The sequence below is a fragment of the Cherax quadricarinatus genome, chromosome 47 (assembly GCF_038502225.1).
Source record: "Cherax quadricarinatus isolate ZL_2023a chromosome 47, ASM3850222v1, whole genome shotgun sequence".
NCBI classification, from domain to species: domain Eukaryota; kingdom Metazoa; phylum Arthropoda; class Malacostraca; order Decapoda; family Parastacidae; genus Cherax; species Cherax quadricarinatus.
In genome coordinates, this window is record NC_091338.1 from 6,918,276 (window position 1) to 6,934,602 (window position 16,327).

At 41.2% G+C, this 16,327-nt stretch overlaps 2 protein-coding genes across 3 annotated transcripts in view; both read right to left on the reverse strand.

The window, feature by feature from the left end:
• Positions 1 to 3,039, reverse strand: part of LOC128696583 (sialin-like) — a 152,205-nt gene extending 149,166 nt beyond the window's left edge. Inside the window, exons 1-2 of the mRNA XM_070094628.1 lie at positions 2,991 to 3,039; positions 1,898 to 1,941 (exon numbers count right to left, since the gene is read on the reverse strand). Coding sequence (XP_069950729.1) covers positions 1,898 to 1,941; positions 2,991 to 3,039 — 93 coding nt within the window. The remainder of the gene's footprint in view (positions 1 to 1,897; positions 1,942 to 2,990) is intronic.
• LOC128696528 (F-box only protein 21-like) overlaps positions 1 to 16,327 on the reverse strand; it is a 444,502-nt gene that overhangs the window by 87,292 nt on the left and 340,883 nt on the right. The gene's annotated exons all lie outside the window — the stretch shown is intronic.

The following is a 16,327-nucleotide window of genomic DNA, read 5'->3' on the forward strand; positions in this document are numbered from 1 at the left end:
CTTCCGCTACTGACAAAGTTTCAATACGAAAACTTTGCCAATCTAGCTCTTACCGCCAGCGCTGGGGGCTACCTCCAGGAACTTAACTGTGGCACTGTTCCTGTTTAGAGGAACTGTTCTGGTGTTTACAGGTTGTTTCCTTCCATTAATAAAATTCGTTATGCTGCAAAACACACCGACTATGTTCTAGGCAATACTAAAACAGGAAAACATCATCGCGCATTAACTTTTACCATAACGTAACTTCTCATTACACGGACGAGGCTGATAGATTAGGAGCTAAACAGCAATTACAGACCCTGCTTGGTGGTTGGAAAGTTAGTGAACTTAATACTTAATGCAGAGAACTAAATGATAAAGCTCTGGGTGGAGCTCCGTCAAGTGCCAATGACTTGAAAATGCTTCACCCAGAGCGACACAGTCTACCACAGAGGTGCGCTCTGTACCAAGTGCCTTTTTTTTTTACCATCGTCATCGGCGATAACTGGTCCAACATTGTCCTGATACTGGAAGGCAACGTATGTACAAATATGAGCAATACGAAGACAGCAAAATTTCGCTCAAGGAGAACTTTATCAAGGCAAAAGAGGCCTCACCTTGAATGAAACGTAGCCTTAACGAAGGTATACTGCAAAATAGGATTTGGGGAACAGTGAAAACCTTCACAACCCTATGTTTGTATGCAAGACGAGGTTCAAAAGATTTCGTATCCTAGAGCCTAGTCGATCTGGTGATAGTCTCGCCCTAAGGTCTGAAAATTGTACCATCCAGTACTCTCGTTAAAATTATTTTAATTGTTAAGTGCTAAACATGCATGGGTTTAGAGCGCTTGGGAATGGAAAATTCTCTTAGCCCTTAACCAGAAAGTTGGTCAGAATTCCAACAAATCATAATTAAAACGATAAATGGGCTTCTGATGTATACGGAATAAAATGCCTCCGTGTGTGTGTGTGTGTGTGTGTGTGTGTGTGTGTGTGTGTGTGTGTGTGTGTGTGTGTGTGTGTGTGTGTGTTTGTGTGTGTGTGTACTTTTAAGGCTGTTCAGTTGGGAGTGGTGTGCTCTAATGCAAATAAAATACGCTTTACTAAAGGAATCTAAGCCTACTCTTCCCTTTCTCCGATCAAATTTGATTGCCTTTTCATTCTCCAGGCCCTGTGCGGTTTCTAGGCGCTTAGCGCTTTCCCTTAAATTTAACGTTGTGATGCTACTACTCAGAACCTTGTAAAAAGCCACTTTTACTAGCTTTGTAAAATGGACTACTCGCCTGAAATCCCCTTAACTGATTTCCGTCCCCCCCCCCTTCCTGGCCCTACCTCCCAAATCATCCCTTCCGCTCTCTTCTCCATGCTTTTCTCTCTCCTCTTGTCCCTGTCTCTCTCCTCTATATCTCCCTCCCTTCCCTTTATATCTTCTATACAGTTCTTGCTTTAAGTACCTAGATATATTTAGAAACATCTAAAGTAAGTTGATCTGAGCAGGTAGCCTCGATATATACATATACCTCTTTAGCCGTAATCTGGCCCTTCACTCCTCTACCCTTCTATGAATTTTGGCTATAATCTGGCCATCCTTTGACTTCCCGCTAACCCTTCTCCATACTTCTTGTGGCCTAGAGGTCAAAAGGTTTTCATGGACCTCGACGAAAACAAGTGAGGGAGGCGTGGTAGCTGTTTGGAAAGACGCCGCTGGTATTTATTGATGTTAACGCCGGGTGGTGATAGATGGTGCTGGCCATGTAGGTCACAGCCCCAGGACGCCAAAGCAAGAGGACCAGCGGGAATTCTTTTCGTTTAATAATTCGTAAAGAATATCTGTATAATGAAAGAGGCAAGCGTGGAGGCGACACCACCAGCAGTGTATCAACTGTATGGACTGTAACGTGGTGGTGTTTACTCACGGGACGAGCGGCGCTGAACACGAATTCGCTCCTCGGATCAAAATCTGAAAGCAAAATTGGATTTATTAGCAGTGTTACTTCCTTATTCTGTATGAGAGTTTTATTGTGGGAACCAAAGCTAGCTATGCTTTCTGCTATACAGCATCACAAAGCATGGATTTTAATCAGGAGGTAACGCCATCTGACAGCCAGTGCTGGGAGACCTTAGCTGGACGATAAGGATATCGTCGGGGATTCAATTTTCAGAAGAAATTTTCTAATTAAGCAAAATGTGATCCATCTGAAAAGTGCTGTTGTTATATTTAAAATAATTACCAAGGGGAATCACACACACACACACACACACACACACACACACACACACACACACACACACACACACACACACACACACACACACACTATGTTCCAGAGATGGGACACAGCAACAAGGGGTCACAATTGGAAGTTGAAGACTCTGATGAATCACAGGGATGTTAGGAAGTATTTCTTCAGTCATAGTTGTCAGGAAGTGGAATAGCCTGGGTAGTGATGTAGTGGAGGCAAGATCCATATATAGCTTTAAGAAGAGATATGATAAAGCTCATGGAGCGGGAAGTGTGACTGAGTAGCGGCCAGTTGAAGAGGCGGGACCAGGAGCTGTGAATCGACGACCGCAACCACAACTAGGCGAGTACACAGCAATCACAACAGGAACAGGTGATATCAATTATGCAAGGTAACCAGGGTGGAAACAGTGAAAAGGTCCTCTAAGTAATTTTAACCAAAAGGTCATCATTTGACCGTGTTTTCACTGTATTTATTCTAAGAGCGCGTGCACACTGACACACAGCACACACCTGTGTGTGTTGTGTCTGAGTGTGTGTGCGTGCGCGTTCGCAAAATATAAAATGTGTATGTATAAACTCAATTCAAGTCGTATTCAACGACAATATATGAGCGTAAAAATTATATAACACTTCGACTAGCCGAAAATTCGAACCCATGTCGTTTTGGCCCGCCTAATGGTGAGCGAAAAATCACACAACGATCTAGCCCACTGGACCACACAATCTTACAAAAAACAAGCACCCAGCAGAGCTAGGCGTTTTACCTTGATCCGATGACATACGGTGGTGTAGGTTCCTCTGAGCTAATTTCATTCTACTCCCCCATTTTATTGTAGTAGCCTCCACAAGCAGTATTTTATATTATTGTAATCACGAGCGAGTGGTATTTAATCAATAACACCGACTAGCCGAGGATTCGAACCCATGTCGTTTTGGCCCGCCTCATGGTGAGCGAAAATCACATGACGCTCTAACCCACTGGACCACCAAATTCTACAAGAATCACGCCCCCAGCAGAGCTAAGCGTTTTATCGTGATCCGAGAACATATGGTGGTGTGGGTGCCTCAGTGCCTCTACTGCTCGTGGAGGCTAGTACACCAAACGGGGAGTAGAATGAAATTAACTCTGAGGCACCCACACCACCGTATGTCGGATCATGGTAAGACACCTAGCTCTGCTGGGTGGGCGATCTTTGTAGGATTTGGTGGTCATGTGGGTTAGTGCGTCATGTGATTATCACTCACCATAAGGAGAGCCAAAACGACATGGGTTCGAATCCTCGGCTAGTCGCAGTGTTGTTATTGATTAAATACCACTCGTCCGTGGTTACAATGTAATATATATATATATATATATATATATATATATATATATATATATATATATATATATATATATATATATATATTATTTGGAGAGCCACACGGCAACAGGTTACATAATCAAAGCTAGAAACTAAAAATAAAATTGTAAGGGGAAATTAACAAAGAAAACTAGAAAAAATACAAGAGAAAAGAAAAGGGATTTCCAGAAACTAAATTAGAGAAAATGGATAACAGCACTCCAAAAAAAAAAAAAATCTGGCGCAAGAGAACACGAAATCGTAAAAAAAAGAAAAAGCAAGCCAATACTAAAATAGTTGAAAAACTGAAAAAAAATAAAGACCAATAACGAGGAGGAAGAAGCGGAGAAGAGAAAGAAGAATGAGAAAAGAGAGGAAAACAGGAGACACACAAGAATAATAAAAGACCTTCAGCCTCCTGTCCTCCCACGCTTGCCTGGACCGTCTTCCACATAGACTAATTCTGCAGAAAATTAGAGGCTCTTCCTGTATCCCTGTTCACAGTAATTGAATCACTATTCGAGGCTTCAGCTACTCTACTTCCTGGAATTATGACTTTTACCCAACATAGGATTCTGTTTGATGTGCGGTGAGGTTGCCCGGGAGGCGGGGAAGTGGCTAGGGATGTGGCTAGGGAGGGTAGGGATGTGGCTAGGGAGGGTAGGGATGTGGCTAGGGAGGGCGGGGATGTGGCTAGGGAGAGCGGGGAAGAACGTGAGCAGAGGGGAAAAATATGGAAAAACAGGGGATGTGGAAAGAGGGGAAAATGTGGAAAGGAGGGCGGGGAAGGTGGAAAGATCGGGAAAAGTGGAAAAAAAAGGAAAAAAATGTGGGAAAGGGAGGAAAAACGTGCATAAGCGGAAAAAACACGAAAATTATGGGATAGAACGGAAAGGCTTTGAAGAGTATTGAAGTAGCCAAGAGGAAAGGGAAGCAAGACAAGTAGCACTGAAAAAAAATATAGCAGGGAAACGATGAGGGAAAATATGTGAAATATTTTGATTTCATAAAGAGGTAAATAGTGTCATTCAAAACGATTAATGGTGAAGGCTCGATCCTCCATACACTAATCGCAACTCCGACCAAGTAAACTATTGGTAATTTAACTAGTAGGAAGTAGCTAGTGAGAAAGGGTGTGGACGATTCTGTTAAAAATTTTAGGAAAAGTTGGTGATTTAATTAGAATATAGAGGAAAGATGTATAGTTAAGGTAGGAAGGAGTCTATGGCGCATCCGGGATGGACACTGATGGAAGGGCTGTAACTAGATGGCTGAAGGAGAAAGGCAGAAAGGTAGATGCGATGGAAAGGAGCGAGGAGAGTAGTGGAAGACGGAAGGGTGTGGAAGGGTATATCAGGAGAATGAGATGGGTAGGTGGTAAAGGAACATGATGGGTAGGCGTGTCGAGAGAACATGATGGGTAGGCGTGTCGAGAGAACATGATGGGCAGGCGTGTCGAGAGAACATGATGGGCAGGCGTGTCGAGAGAACATGATGGGCAGGCGTGTCGAGAGAACATGATGAGTAGGCGTGTCGAGAGAACATGATGGGCAGGCGTGTCGAGAGAACATGATGGGCAGGCGTGTCGAGAGAACATGATGGGTAGGCGTGTCGAGAGAACATGATGGGTAGGCGTGTCGAGAGAACATGATGAGTAGGCGTGTCGAGAGAACATGATGGGTAGGCGTGTCGAGAGAACATGATGGGTAGGCGTGTCGAGAGAACATGATGGGTGGGTAGACAGAAGTTACACGATGCGTACGTGTATACAAATAACAGAAAAGAGAAGAGAATGTCATCAAATATTTTTAACAAGCATGGTATAATTTTAAACTCCAAAAGTCTTAGCGGCTGAGTGCTAGAAAACCAACACTTCACAAGGCCTTAGATATTAATATTTTTCTGGAGATAGTCTTTAGTTTTCAGAGAGGCGCAGTTTTGAGTGACGACAGAGGCAGGGGTTGTGTTGCTGTTTAACCTCTTCAATAAACAGCAGAACAAGACCCAGGATTACATAGTTCCTGACAGATGTTACATCTAGGAGACATTGTGAATGCCTTTGCCACATCAACAAACTCAAAAATTGTGGCAACTATACAGAATCACAAACTTCGTTGGCTACGATCAGAGATTTTAGTCAATTTTCTGTTTTGAATGCGGTTCAAAAAATAAATGATTAAAAAACAATAATTCATGTGTTTCTACTAACGCCAGTTCTGTTAATTATTTTCATATCGACAGTAATGAGAGTGAAAACACGGTCCTCACTGTTAACCACCACACCAAATCTTCGTCATGATTTCTCACTACCAAAATGTCTATAATAAAGGTTTACCCCAGCGAAGCATCTTTCGATGATAATTTTGTGCCATGTTTTCATGCCGGCAAGTAGGATAATACAACGAGGTGTATAGCAGGGTTATGTTTGTGAACAAGACCCATGATGTGGGTTATGGAATTTTACTGTGAAGACTGAGACATCACAATGTCTCAAACTGTATCATCAGACCTACACAAAGGGGAATTTAAGGACGTATTTGCTTTATTTTATTTACAATTACTAACACAGTTTGGTTATTCAGAGCTTTAAACGTATTCAGTCTCTCCAATTATTAAATTTTCACTATCCTCAACTTCCTACTGTCCTTACTGATTCTTGACTCACGAAATTGTAATGACACGATTGGAAACACAGCATACCACGGGCGGGGATAGAACCCGCGGTCAGAGTCATAAAATTCAAGAACCACGCGATAGCATTTGCGGTTACAGTGGTATCTATGCTAATCTTCCTATGGTGTATAAATATACCTAGTTCGATGAATTTTATTGTGGCTAGCCGGCCCAGTGGCTAGCGAGTCGGTCTGGAGTTTTATGACACACTGACCGCGGGTTCTATCCCTACCCGTGGTATGGTTTGTTTACTGATTCTTATATAGCATAGTAAAACTATTCAAAGTCATTTCTTCATATTCCACAATATGTACTTACAATCCACCCCAACCTCTTATCAGCCGTGTCTGCAAATTTTCACGAAAGGGGCAAATATCCCCATAATTCATGATGAAAGATATGCTTGGTTCTTAGTCAGGCAAGCACCCTGTGGGGAGAGTGGCACCTCTCTCAGTAAGAAGGCCCCTACCTCTAGACACAAACCACTGAAACCACACCACTACATAAACCACACCTAATGTCGGGGGTGGAAGGGGAAGGGAGTTTAGGTTGATAAAGAGCAAAGGGGAGGGAGAGCGCATTACAGTGTCATTAAAACTGTCATTACAGTTTTAATGGTGTGTTTGTTGTCTCTGCAAATAGCTGTTGCATTTTTATGTGTTATGGAGAAACCATTAAATTGCTAAATTTCTCTAATACTGCATGCAATGTACACATCGCTTTGTCAGAATGGTTAAGCACCATTATGTTTGCTCATTAACTGAATAGATGACTACTAACTACGTATATACATACCCGACGAGGTATATATACAGAGGCATACCTTTGAATTCGCAAGCTGACAAATGGGTATTCAAAACACTTTAGGAGGGGACAACCTTCGTTTTACGACGTTTCACTAACAGGCAAAGTGGGGCAGGGAGGGTTATCAAGTATTTAATGAAGTTCCAGTTTAGATTTGGCTACCATAGCGGCTATTTTATTGTGGAGACCTGGTCCGGGACCGGGCCGCGGGGGGCGGTGACCTCCGGAAGCAACTCCAAATAAACACTCATTATCCACTACAGCAGGCCTACTGGCCCATGCGAGGCAGGTCCAAGTCTCCTACCGGCTTAAGCCAGTACTCGGGAGTTTGTTCCATTCATCCACAACTATTACCAAACCAGTGCTTTCCTATACCCTTCTTGAATCTGATTTTTTTCCAAGTTAAAACCATTGCTACGAGTCCTATCTAGGCTAGATATTTTTAGCACGCTATTTACATCCCCTTTTTTTTATTCCTGTTTTCCATTTATACACCTCAGTCAAATCCCCCCTAATTCTACGCCTTTCTATAGAGTGCAGATTCAGGGCACTCCAAACTGCCCACCCCTCGTTCAGAGTGCAGGTAATGTACTTCCCACCTCCAGGACTCACGTCCGGCTAACCATTTTCCCTGAATTTTTTTTTTAAGTGTTACCTTGATCATCCTCCATCACATCTGAATTTGTATTTACAATTTTTCTTTCATCTGTTGCAAACAAATTTAGGATATTTGCTTAAAATGTCTAGTATTTTAATTCTCATTCATTAGATATTTTGACAAATCACATAGGTTATTATAACGTCCATCTTCATATTTTTTTTCCAGTAAATTGGCTATCGAACAGTTCATGGGAAAGACAGAGCAGAAGCAGATGTCCATATCTTGGTTATCCGCTGAGAAAATCTATGTACTTCTAAGAATTATCGTGCATTATTTAGTTGTACGAGTCAGTCAGAACAACAGTAATGAAGGGAACGACGGTGGGGCAGCTCCCCACCGTCAAGTTGGCTGAATTTGGTCAGCGGAAAAAAACGCACGTTGAACGCTGTGCCTAAGGTTTGCTTGGTTCACATGTTGAACACCCCTGCCAGTACTGGAACTGAACGCCCCTGGAAGTACAGTACTGGGGCTCACTTCGCTTAATCACAAGTTTCGGTCATTTCTTTTGCTCCATGTATTTCCCTAATATTTAATCCCTTCAAGAGGGAATTTAAGGCACCCTTTCCCTGCTTTTATTAAACCTGAGTCTCTCTAGACGCTTGGTCACCCGAGCGGATTTACCACTTCCCCATGATGAAACTTCAGCTAACCTGCATTTTTAAACTGATGCAAGATCATATATTTATATATATATAAAAAGTAACAAAAAACAACTCAATCACAGCTACGGATTACATTTGTTAAATCTCAGTCCAGCTGAGCGCTCGCCCTCCCCGGCTGATCGATTGTAACAAATTCTACTCTGATAAATTAGTAATTTTTTCCCGCGGGGCCAATTTATTGGACAGTGGCACTCATCCCGTGAGTGAGCACTCCGCCATAAACACAGTGCATTCTAGCCTAACTAATTGATCATCCATTAACGTTATCTACTTTATCCTTGCCTGCTGAAGTATTCCTGAAAATGATTCCCGAAATATTATCCAAAAGCAGCAAATCCTGTGTAGTTAGGCTGAAATTTCACTAGTTCCAGTTGCATGCTTAAAGTGTTCATATGCATTCTATAGGCCTCAGTTTTACGTTTAAAATTTTTGTATATACATTGTAATAGTCTCGGTTATATATGACTAGTATTCGTAAAAAAATAGCACTGGAAATAATATCATCCTGAAGCATATTAGATTCTATAATGTTGAAGATCTTATCCTTCTCGTCACACAACATACGTAAAACAAATGAATACTTGGGCTTCTCATGTTAGGACTGATGTTATTTTTTACTATTACTACTATTGCTGCTGCTACTATTATTGCTGCTACTACTACTATTGCTGCTACTACTACTATTGCTGCTGCTACTACTACTACTACTATTGCTGCTGCTACTACTACTACTACTATTGCTGCTGCTACTACTACTACTACTATTGCTGCTGCTACTACTACTACTACTATTGCTGCTGCTACTACTACTACTACTATTATTGCTGCTGCTACTACTACTACTATTATTGCTGCTGCTACTACTACTATTGCTGCTGCTGCTGCTGCTGCTGCTGCTGCTGCTGCTGCTACTACTACTACTACTACTACTACTACTACTACTGCTGCTGCTGCTGCTGCTGCTGCTGCTACTGCTGCGGCTGCGGATACGGATGCGGGTGCTGCTGCTGTTGTCACTTGAGCACTGTTTTTCCTCTCTCCTTTTTTTCTTTTGCAGCACTGGAGAATTTATTTCTTTTTATCCCTCAATAAAGCTGTCACCCTTGAAAAGGACAGGTTACACCTTCCCCCACCAATCACAAGCAAGTGTTGGGAAGATAAGACACGCTGCTGAACAAGCTTTTGTTAGTACAACATTTCGCTCTTGAGTCGAGCGTTATCATGGCTTGATAAAATCTGTACACAACACGAAACGTTATCTTAATAAATACTCTATATGAGGGGTCACGTCTGAGCGTGGCATTAGACAGGTCATGGATTCGGTCCTGGAGATTCCTCAACCGCCTCCACCCCCTACCATCTCTCTCTTTCCTTTCCCCTCCCCTCTTCCTTCCTCTCCTTCCTCTTTCTTTCTCCTCCACACACACAGCCTGTTACATTCACGACACTGGGAATCACCAATTCCTTTGATTAAAGGGGAAAAAATGCGGCTGTGAATTTAATTTCTTCCTAACGCTTAATGAACGAAGAATCGAGCCTCCACTACTCTGCGCTGAATGACAACACAGGTTTAGCGCCTCGTACAAATAATCATACATCCTATAGATTTTAATTGTCAACGGGGAACACAAAGGTGTGAAAACTCTTCTAGCAACAGGGTTCATCATTAATATAATCGAGGGTAAGAGCTGAATTAGTGAAGGTCATACAGAACTTGAGGACTGGGTGAGGCGGGGGTAATCAATTTTTATCCTAATATGGAGAGGGTAGCTCAAATTCATTCGATCAGGAGCCCTTAACCAGCGTCAGGGAACTCCCACCATAAGCGAAAACTCTTCATCATTGCCAGAATAGTTTAAAGCTTAGAATCGCGGTAGAGAAAGAAATCAAAGTCAGTATGTAATGGGAGAACTTGTGATGGATATGGTGGATAAGTGTCAAATTAGTTCAGTAATCTTTGATTTGGCTAACAGATTTTTACAATTCCTACAAAGGTTCTACTAGCCTGAGAGGGTGTTTACAGCGGCTGATCACTCCTTCCTAATAAGACTTCACCCCAGGAAAAGTTGGTTTGCGAATATCGTAGTCGGCCCTTCTCAGATAGCTGGTATCCTGGAGGACTAGTTTAGGTAATTTCATGGTAAACAAGAGCTCAGGTGTCACGGTTAATGATTCAATAATATTCCCGGACTGTTAAAAATATCATAGAAAATGAGAGTTAGCTATTAATAATTGTATGGGTAGGGTTGGGTGAATTACCTGAAATTAGGTTGTGAGGAAGCAACGTTTATGGTCGGAATTTCTGTGGTTCAGAACCTTTAGTTTAGAATCTCATTGAAGGAAATGTTGTGCTGAAGTGGAGCTTCGCCTCTGATAACCAGAGGTCAAGCTAAAGTCAAGAAATTGTAATAATGTTGGTCGAATTATCGACAATGTTAGGTAAAAGGACAGAAGTGCAACTAATGAGATATTTTATTGTGGCGAAATGTTGCCACAGTAAAGTGTCTCATTAGTTGCACTTGTGTCATTTTTACTCAACACAGAGTCAAGAAGACTACTCAAGACTGTTCGAGGTGGTTGAAAGGGACCTTGATGCACAATGGGTCTGTTAGGGCGTCGCGAGGAACATGAAAGACGTTCACTGAAGAACGAGAAACCAATTTAAGTACTTATTATCTGGATTTATTTGTACTGCCATTTTTCTTAGTCAAAATAAATCATTGTGAATTCTCCACACATATGCTATTATTCTAGTATCTTACATAATAATCATATATATACCAACCTACCCAGAACTATTTCACCAGTTACCACATCATTGATCACCAAACCTCACATAGGGTAGAATTAAGTAACTGTTTGGCTTCTTTCACCATTAAATTTTATGGAAAGGTGAGGGAGAGAACCCCCTCCGTCCAGCTACTATAACTGAGGCATGAACACAGCAGCAGCAGGCAAGTTGCCCATTGATCACAAGGGAAAAACTGAATAAAAGTTGATAGGGCTTTCCTGTCATTGACAAACGACTATTGGGGAAACCTGCAGGGAATCTCGCAACAGGTACGTACTAAATATTGGTAATTTATTAATAATAATTATATATATATATATATATATATATATATATATATATATATATATATATATATATATAGTGCCGAACAGGTAAAACTTGCGAGTTATGGGTTTAATAGCAACGCTCTTCTTGCCGAATAAGGCAAGGGAAAATTTGTGTATGCTATAATTTCGCAAAATTCATTCAAAGCTTAACGAAAAAAAATATTTTTCATTGTGTTTATTTATTATTAAATTACTGTAAACTTATCTAAAATATATTTAGTTGGATTAGGCTAAATTAAATTGCGCTTGTTATAATAAGGTTAGGTAAGTTTTCTAAGCTTCTTTTGGTACATTAACATGAATAAAAAAATATATCTTTAAACGTATAAGAAAAATTTTTAGAATGGACAATTTTAAATGAGTTCTTGCTAATTGACCAATTTTACCTATTCGGCACGACACACACACACACACACACACACACACACACGTCATTGCCGAGTAAAAACTCCCATGTTGACAATAAAACACATGCAAGAGATGGCGAGGGGTGAGAAATAGTGAAAAATGATGCAATTTTTCAGAAAATTCCCATGGTCGGTTTGACTCTTTCCATTTGCTTTTAGGTCATATCTCCCTTAAATATCGTTTTAATTATGTTCATTTTAAAAAGCAATACTTTAATACAGAGATATGAGATTAGAGAGGACTGCAGTGAACACAATTATGGCGCCATTTTCCAAGATAAATACAAAACTGGTGTAAAAAAAACGTAACGGATTTGTACCAAAGAATATGAACATAGCACACCTGTTCAAAACATTTTTTTGATAAATAAAACGCTAGAAAAATTGAGAAAATAATATCTCTGAATATAGTATATAAGAATAAAAATGGCCTTTTTAGGGATCCTTTCCTGAGATACCTAATTAGTCCATTAGTTACGAGATTCCCTGTAGGTTCCTGGAGTACTCGTTTGCCAATGACAGGAAAGCATCTCAAAGGTCTCAGATACTCAAGAGACCTTAATCACATTAGCAACATGCTTTCCGCGACCTTGATCTTCACACAGGTACTCGCTTCACAGGTCATTGATCTTCTACAACGGAGACGGTAGTCAGCGACTTCTAGACCTCGCTGAACTCTGCGTAAATTTCATTTGTTTCTCCTTCGAAGACTCTTATGGGACCTTCGGTTGACTTGAGGGTTACCCTGTAAGTGCAGTCTTAGCGAACCTTTATGTGGAACATTTTCAGTCTTCAAAGTTTTTCCTCCCTCGTCATTCTCTCTCCTGTAACTTGTCTTCGCTGTGTGGAAGACTTATTCATCATTACACAAAGAAGGTCTGACGCCTCTGCCCACCAAAATAAATTCAAGCAAATTGAACCCTAAATACAAATGACACTTTAGACGGAAATCAGCAGTACACTTAATTGCTTACAAGTTTTACACTGAAAATCTTGCATCTATGCATCTGCATTAGTGAATTTCACTAAGAATGCTCTTTAAACAACTTTCCACCTAATTGCACTATCCTTAAGATTTCATCGGGGACTGCAGACAACGTGTCTGTAACATCAATTCGCCCAGGCCTAATACCACGGAAGAGATACGTAATCCTCTCCAACAATTTTATTGCCAGACACATCCCCAAGATCATCTCCGACGACAAACTTAATATATTCACCATTGCCTATACCATCAGAGACATGACCAAACACCACCACCATAACTTCTGCAGGAGAGTACAGTATCTCATGTAAGTATTTTGACAAAATCTGCAGTCATAAAGCATCCAGAGGCCTCCATTAATACACCAGCACAACACACATAAGGAGGAACACTGCAGCAGGCCTACTGGCCGATAATAGGCGGGTTCATCTCAAACTCAAACCCACAAACAAAAATATTTGCTCAACCTCTTTCCAATGCTACCCAACGTTAACGACCGCCTAATACACCTTAACTCCCACAATCACCTGATAAATTATACTGGTGCTCTACCAGCTGTCAGGAGGGAAACACTAAGATGATTCATTGGGAGTGTACCCTTTAGTGTCTCCAATAACTTCAACCAGAAAAATGGTTTCTGCAATGTAGCCGAGCCTGTTGCCAGAAAATATTTTGCGCATTGGGAATCGATGTGACCTGCTGCACACCACTTAGTCTTAACCGTCATTGCTACTCACTGGAATCTTGCCGACCATGCCGGATCTGGTCGCTAGGACTAGACCAGTCCTGGTTACATGAGGTCCGGCCTAGTCGTCACAGCCACACTTACATGTTAGCAAGGAGTTCATTCTCCAAGTCGAAGACGAAGATTGACAAGGACGTACTTGGATTCATCAGTCGCATCGCTCAACGCACGCACACTAATACGGACAGATACACACACTGACGATGAGAGACCACAGTAGTAAACTGAGAAAAGTGAAGCCGAAGGAATAAGAACCTTTTTCTTCACGAAGTAGAAGACCAATGGAATGAATTAAAAAAGAAAACGGTAGGTGCTTTGGTGCTGCGTCCATTGCAAGTTTTAAAAAGACATGACTAAAATATTTCTGAAGACGAGACACCACAAGTTCCTGTAACACACACACACACACACACACACACACACACACACACACACACACGAGAGCCAACCAACCATTACCTCCCCATGCTATAAATTCTCCACTAGACACCAAGAGTTTCTCCTGCCTCTGCCTATCTCTCACATTCTTTTAGCTATTTTCCGTTTCAAGGATTTTCACTTCAGTATTTCTCTCGGGTGAAATATATCCAATAGAGAGCTCAATATATAAATATATATATATATATACAGCCTTCACCTCGGGTCTACGTTCATGAGGTCGGGGATACATGTATTTTTCCCCCTAAAGAAAATATATGGACATGTTTTTTCAAGAATTTGTACGCTTGGCTAAAGTTGAAAAGAGAACCCAAAAATTTGGGCCTAACCCGAATCCCCCGGAGCTCTAAGGATAACCGTGATGAAAGTTCATTATCCGAGGGGATATCTGGCCTTTATAAAGCAAATTCCCACGCCGGTACACTTACACCTACTTGGCTCCTAAGAGAAAAAGAAAAGTTCGTTAAATGAAGAAATCTTTCGAAGAAACACAGGGCGGAAAATGAGGATTTTGTTGTCTTCGATGCCCCTGATCCAAGGAACTAGAACTGCTACCCTCTTTCCCTGGATCAAACCTGATAGTCTCTTTCCTCATGCGCAGAGAAGTTGAGGAAGCCTTTTACGTAATGATGGACTTATTAGGTTCAAAGCCTGTCGATTACATGAAGGTTATTTAAGCTGCTAACAATCATTACACCACCAGTCTAGGACACTTAACATTTAATCCCAATTTTAGAGATCAAGAGTTAATTCACAGCGGGAGGGAAAGACCTGAAGATTTCAAAAGTTTCCCATCTGCTATGGATTAAATATTTGTACTCAGATACACACCTTCTCTATGTAGATAACCTGAAGTAAACTCCAGAACTTGTGAATAACAGTTACGTGGGTGAGCAACTGTACTGAGTACTACACGAGTTATTTACCTCTGTAAAGATACCTTGCAATATAAGCTTTATATGGATAACGTTTCGCTCTGTGCAGAGCGAAACGTTGCCCACGAAGTCGTGCGTCTTTGTCGTCACTACTGTTGGCAAGAAGCCATTTGATTCTGAATTGGGCGAGTCTGTCTAATAAGATCACCAAATGACCGTATGGCTCAGTTTTAGAGTGCACAGTTCGCCAACAAAAGGTCTCTGGTAAACCTCCAAATTTGGTTAAACGTATGGCAACTTCCCTTGCAAATGCTACCATAATTACTAGGTAATTAGTCAAACAATACAGTTGGCATCCTGGGCTTTCAAGTGAGCAAGTAGGGTAACAGATTTTATCATTGGCACTGAATTGTATAAAAAAGAGAAAACGCTTCATCATAAACCTTAGCTCCATGGAGCAAATGTTTAGACATTCTTTGTAACGAGAATTTCCCTCAGTCGTTTATAGTGCAGCGTACAAGAGGTAAGGTTCGCCTGGGCGAGTCATGGGAGTGAGATACCACGAAGGAGATTAGCCCGGGACATACGATCCACATATACACTTCAGCATTCGAGTCTCAGCACGTATGCCAGCTTCCTTGTAAACATTAAGCTCCTCGTGCCAGTGAAGAAAGACACGCTATAGGTCAAACTTTCAGGAGGCAATGTTTCGCTTTGTGTAGAGCTTCATCAAGTTGCTAGGTTTCTCCCCCTCGTCATTCTTTTGTCTTCTTCCCAGCCGAAGGTTCAAGTTTCTCTTGTGTATCTAAAAAAAAATCCTTCTGTACTACTGTGGTGATTTATATTTTTTTATACAGAGCGGAAATTCTGCCATCACGTCTTTATGTTATTGTTTTTAACGGGAAGAAGCAGAGAGCCATCATACGGTCTCCGTCAAATGACCAAAAGCCCCACTGAGTAGTACGGCAGACTAACATCAGGAGAAATTATCACAATTCTCACGATAAATAAAATACCACCTACTATGTTATCATTTTTTATCTAGATCTGCTGAGCATATAGCTTTCTGGTCCCTCTACTTCCTATCCCTTCACCTCTCTCCTTCAACCTTTGCACGTTATACTTAATAGCTTACTTCTTGTGCCATGTAATTCTCCCTCCTCCCTGTCTCCTCGGTAATTACCGCTATATCTCCAATTAAGATAGCCTCCCTCTTTCCTGCCTCCTCTCTAATTATCCTGATTATCTCCTTAACTCTCTTTGCAACCTTCTGGAATGTGTTTTCTATTCCAAGCAACAACCATCTCTCGCTGATCATATTTCTTTATTTTCGATTTCTTTTATTTCGTTAAATTTATGTACCTACTTTGTGTGACTATGCCACATTT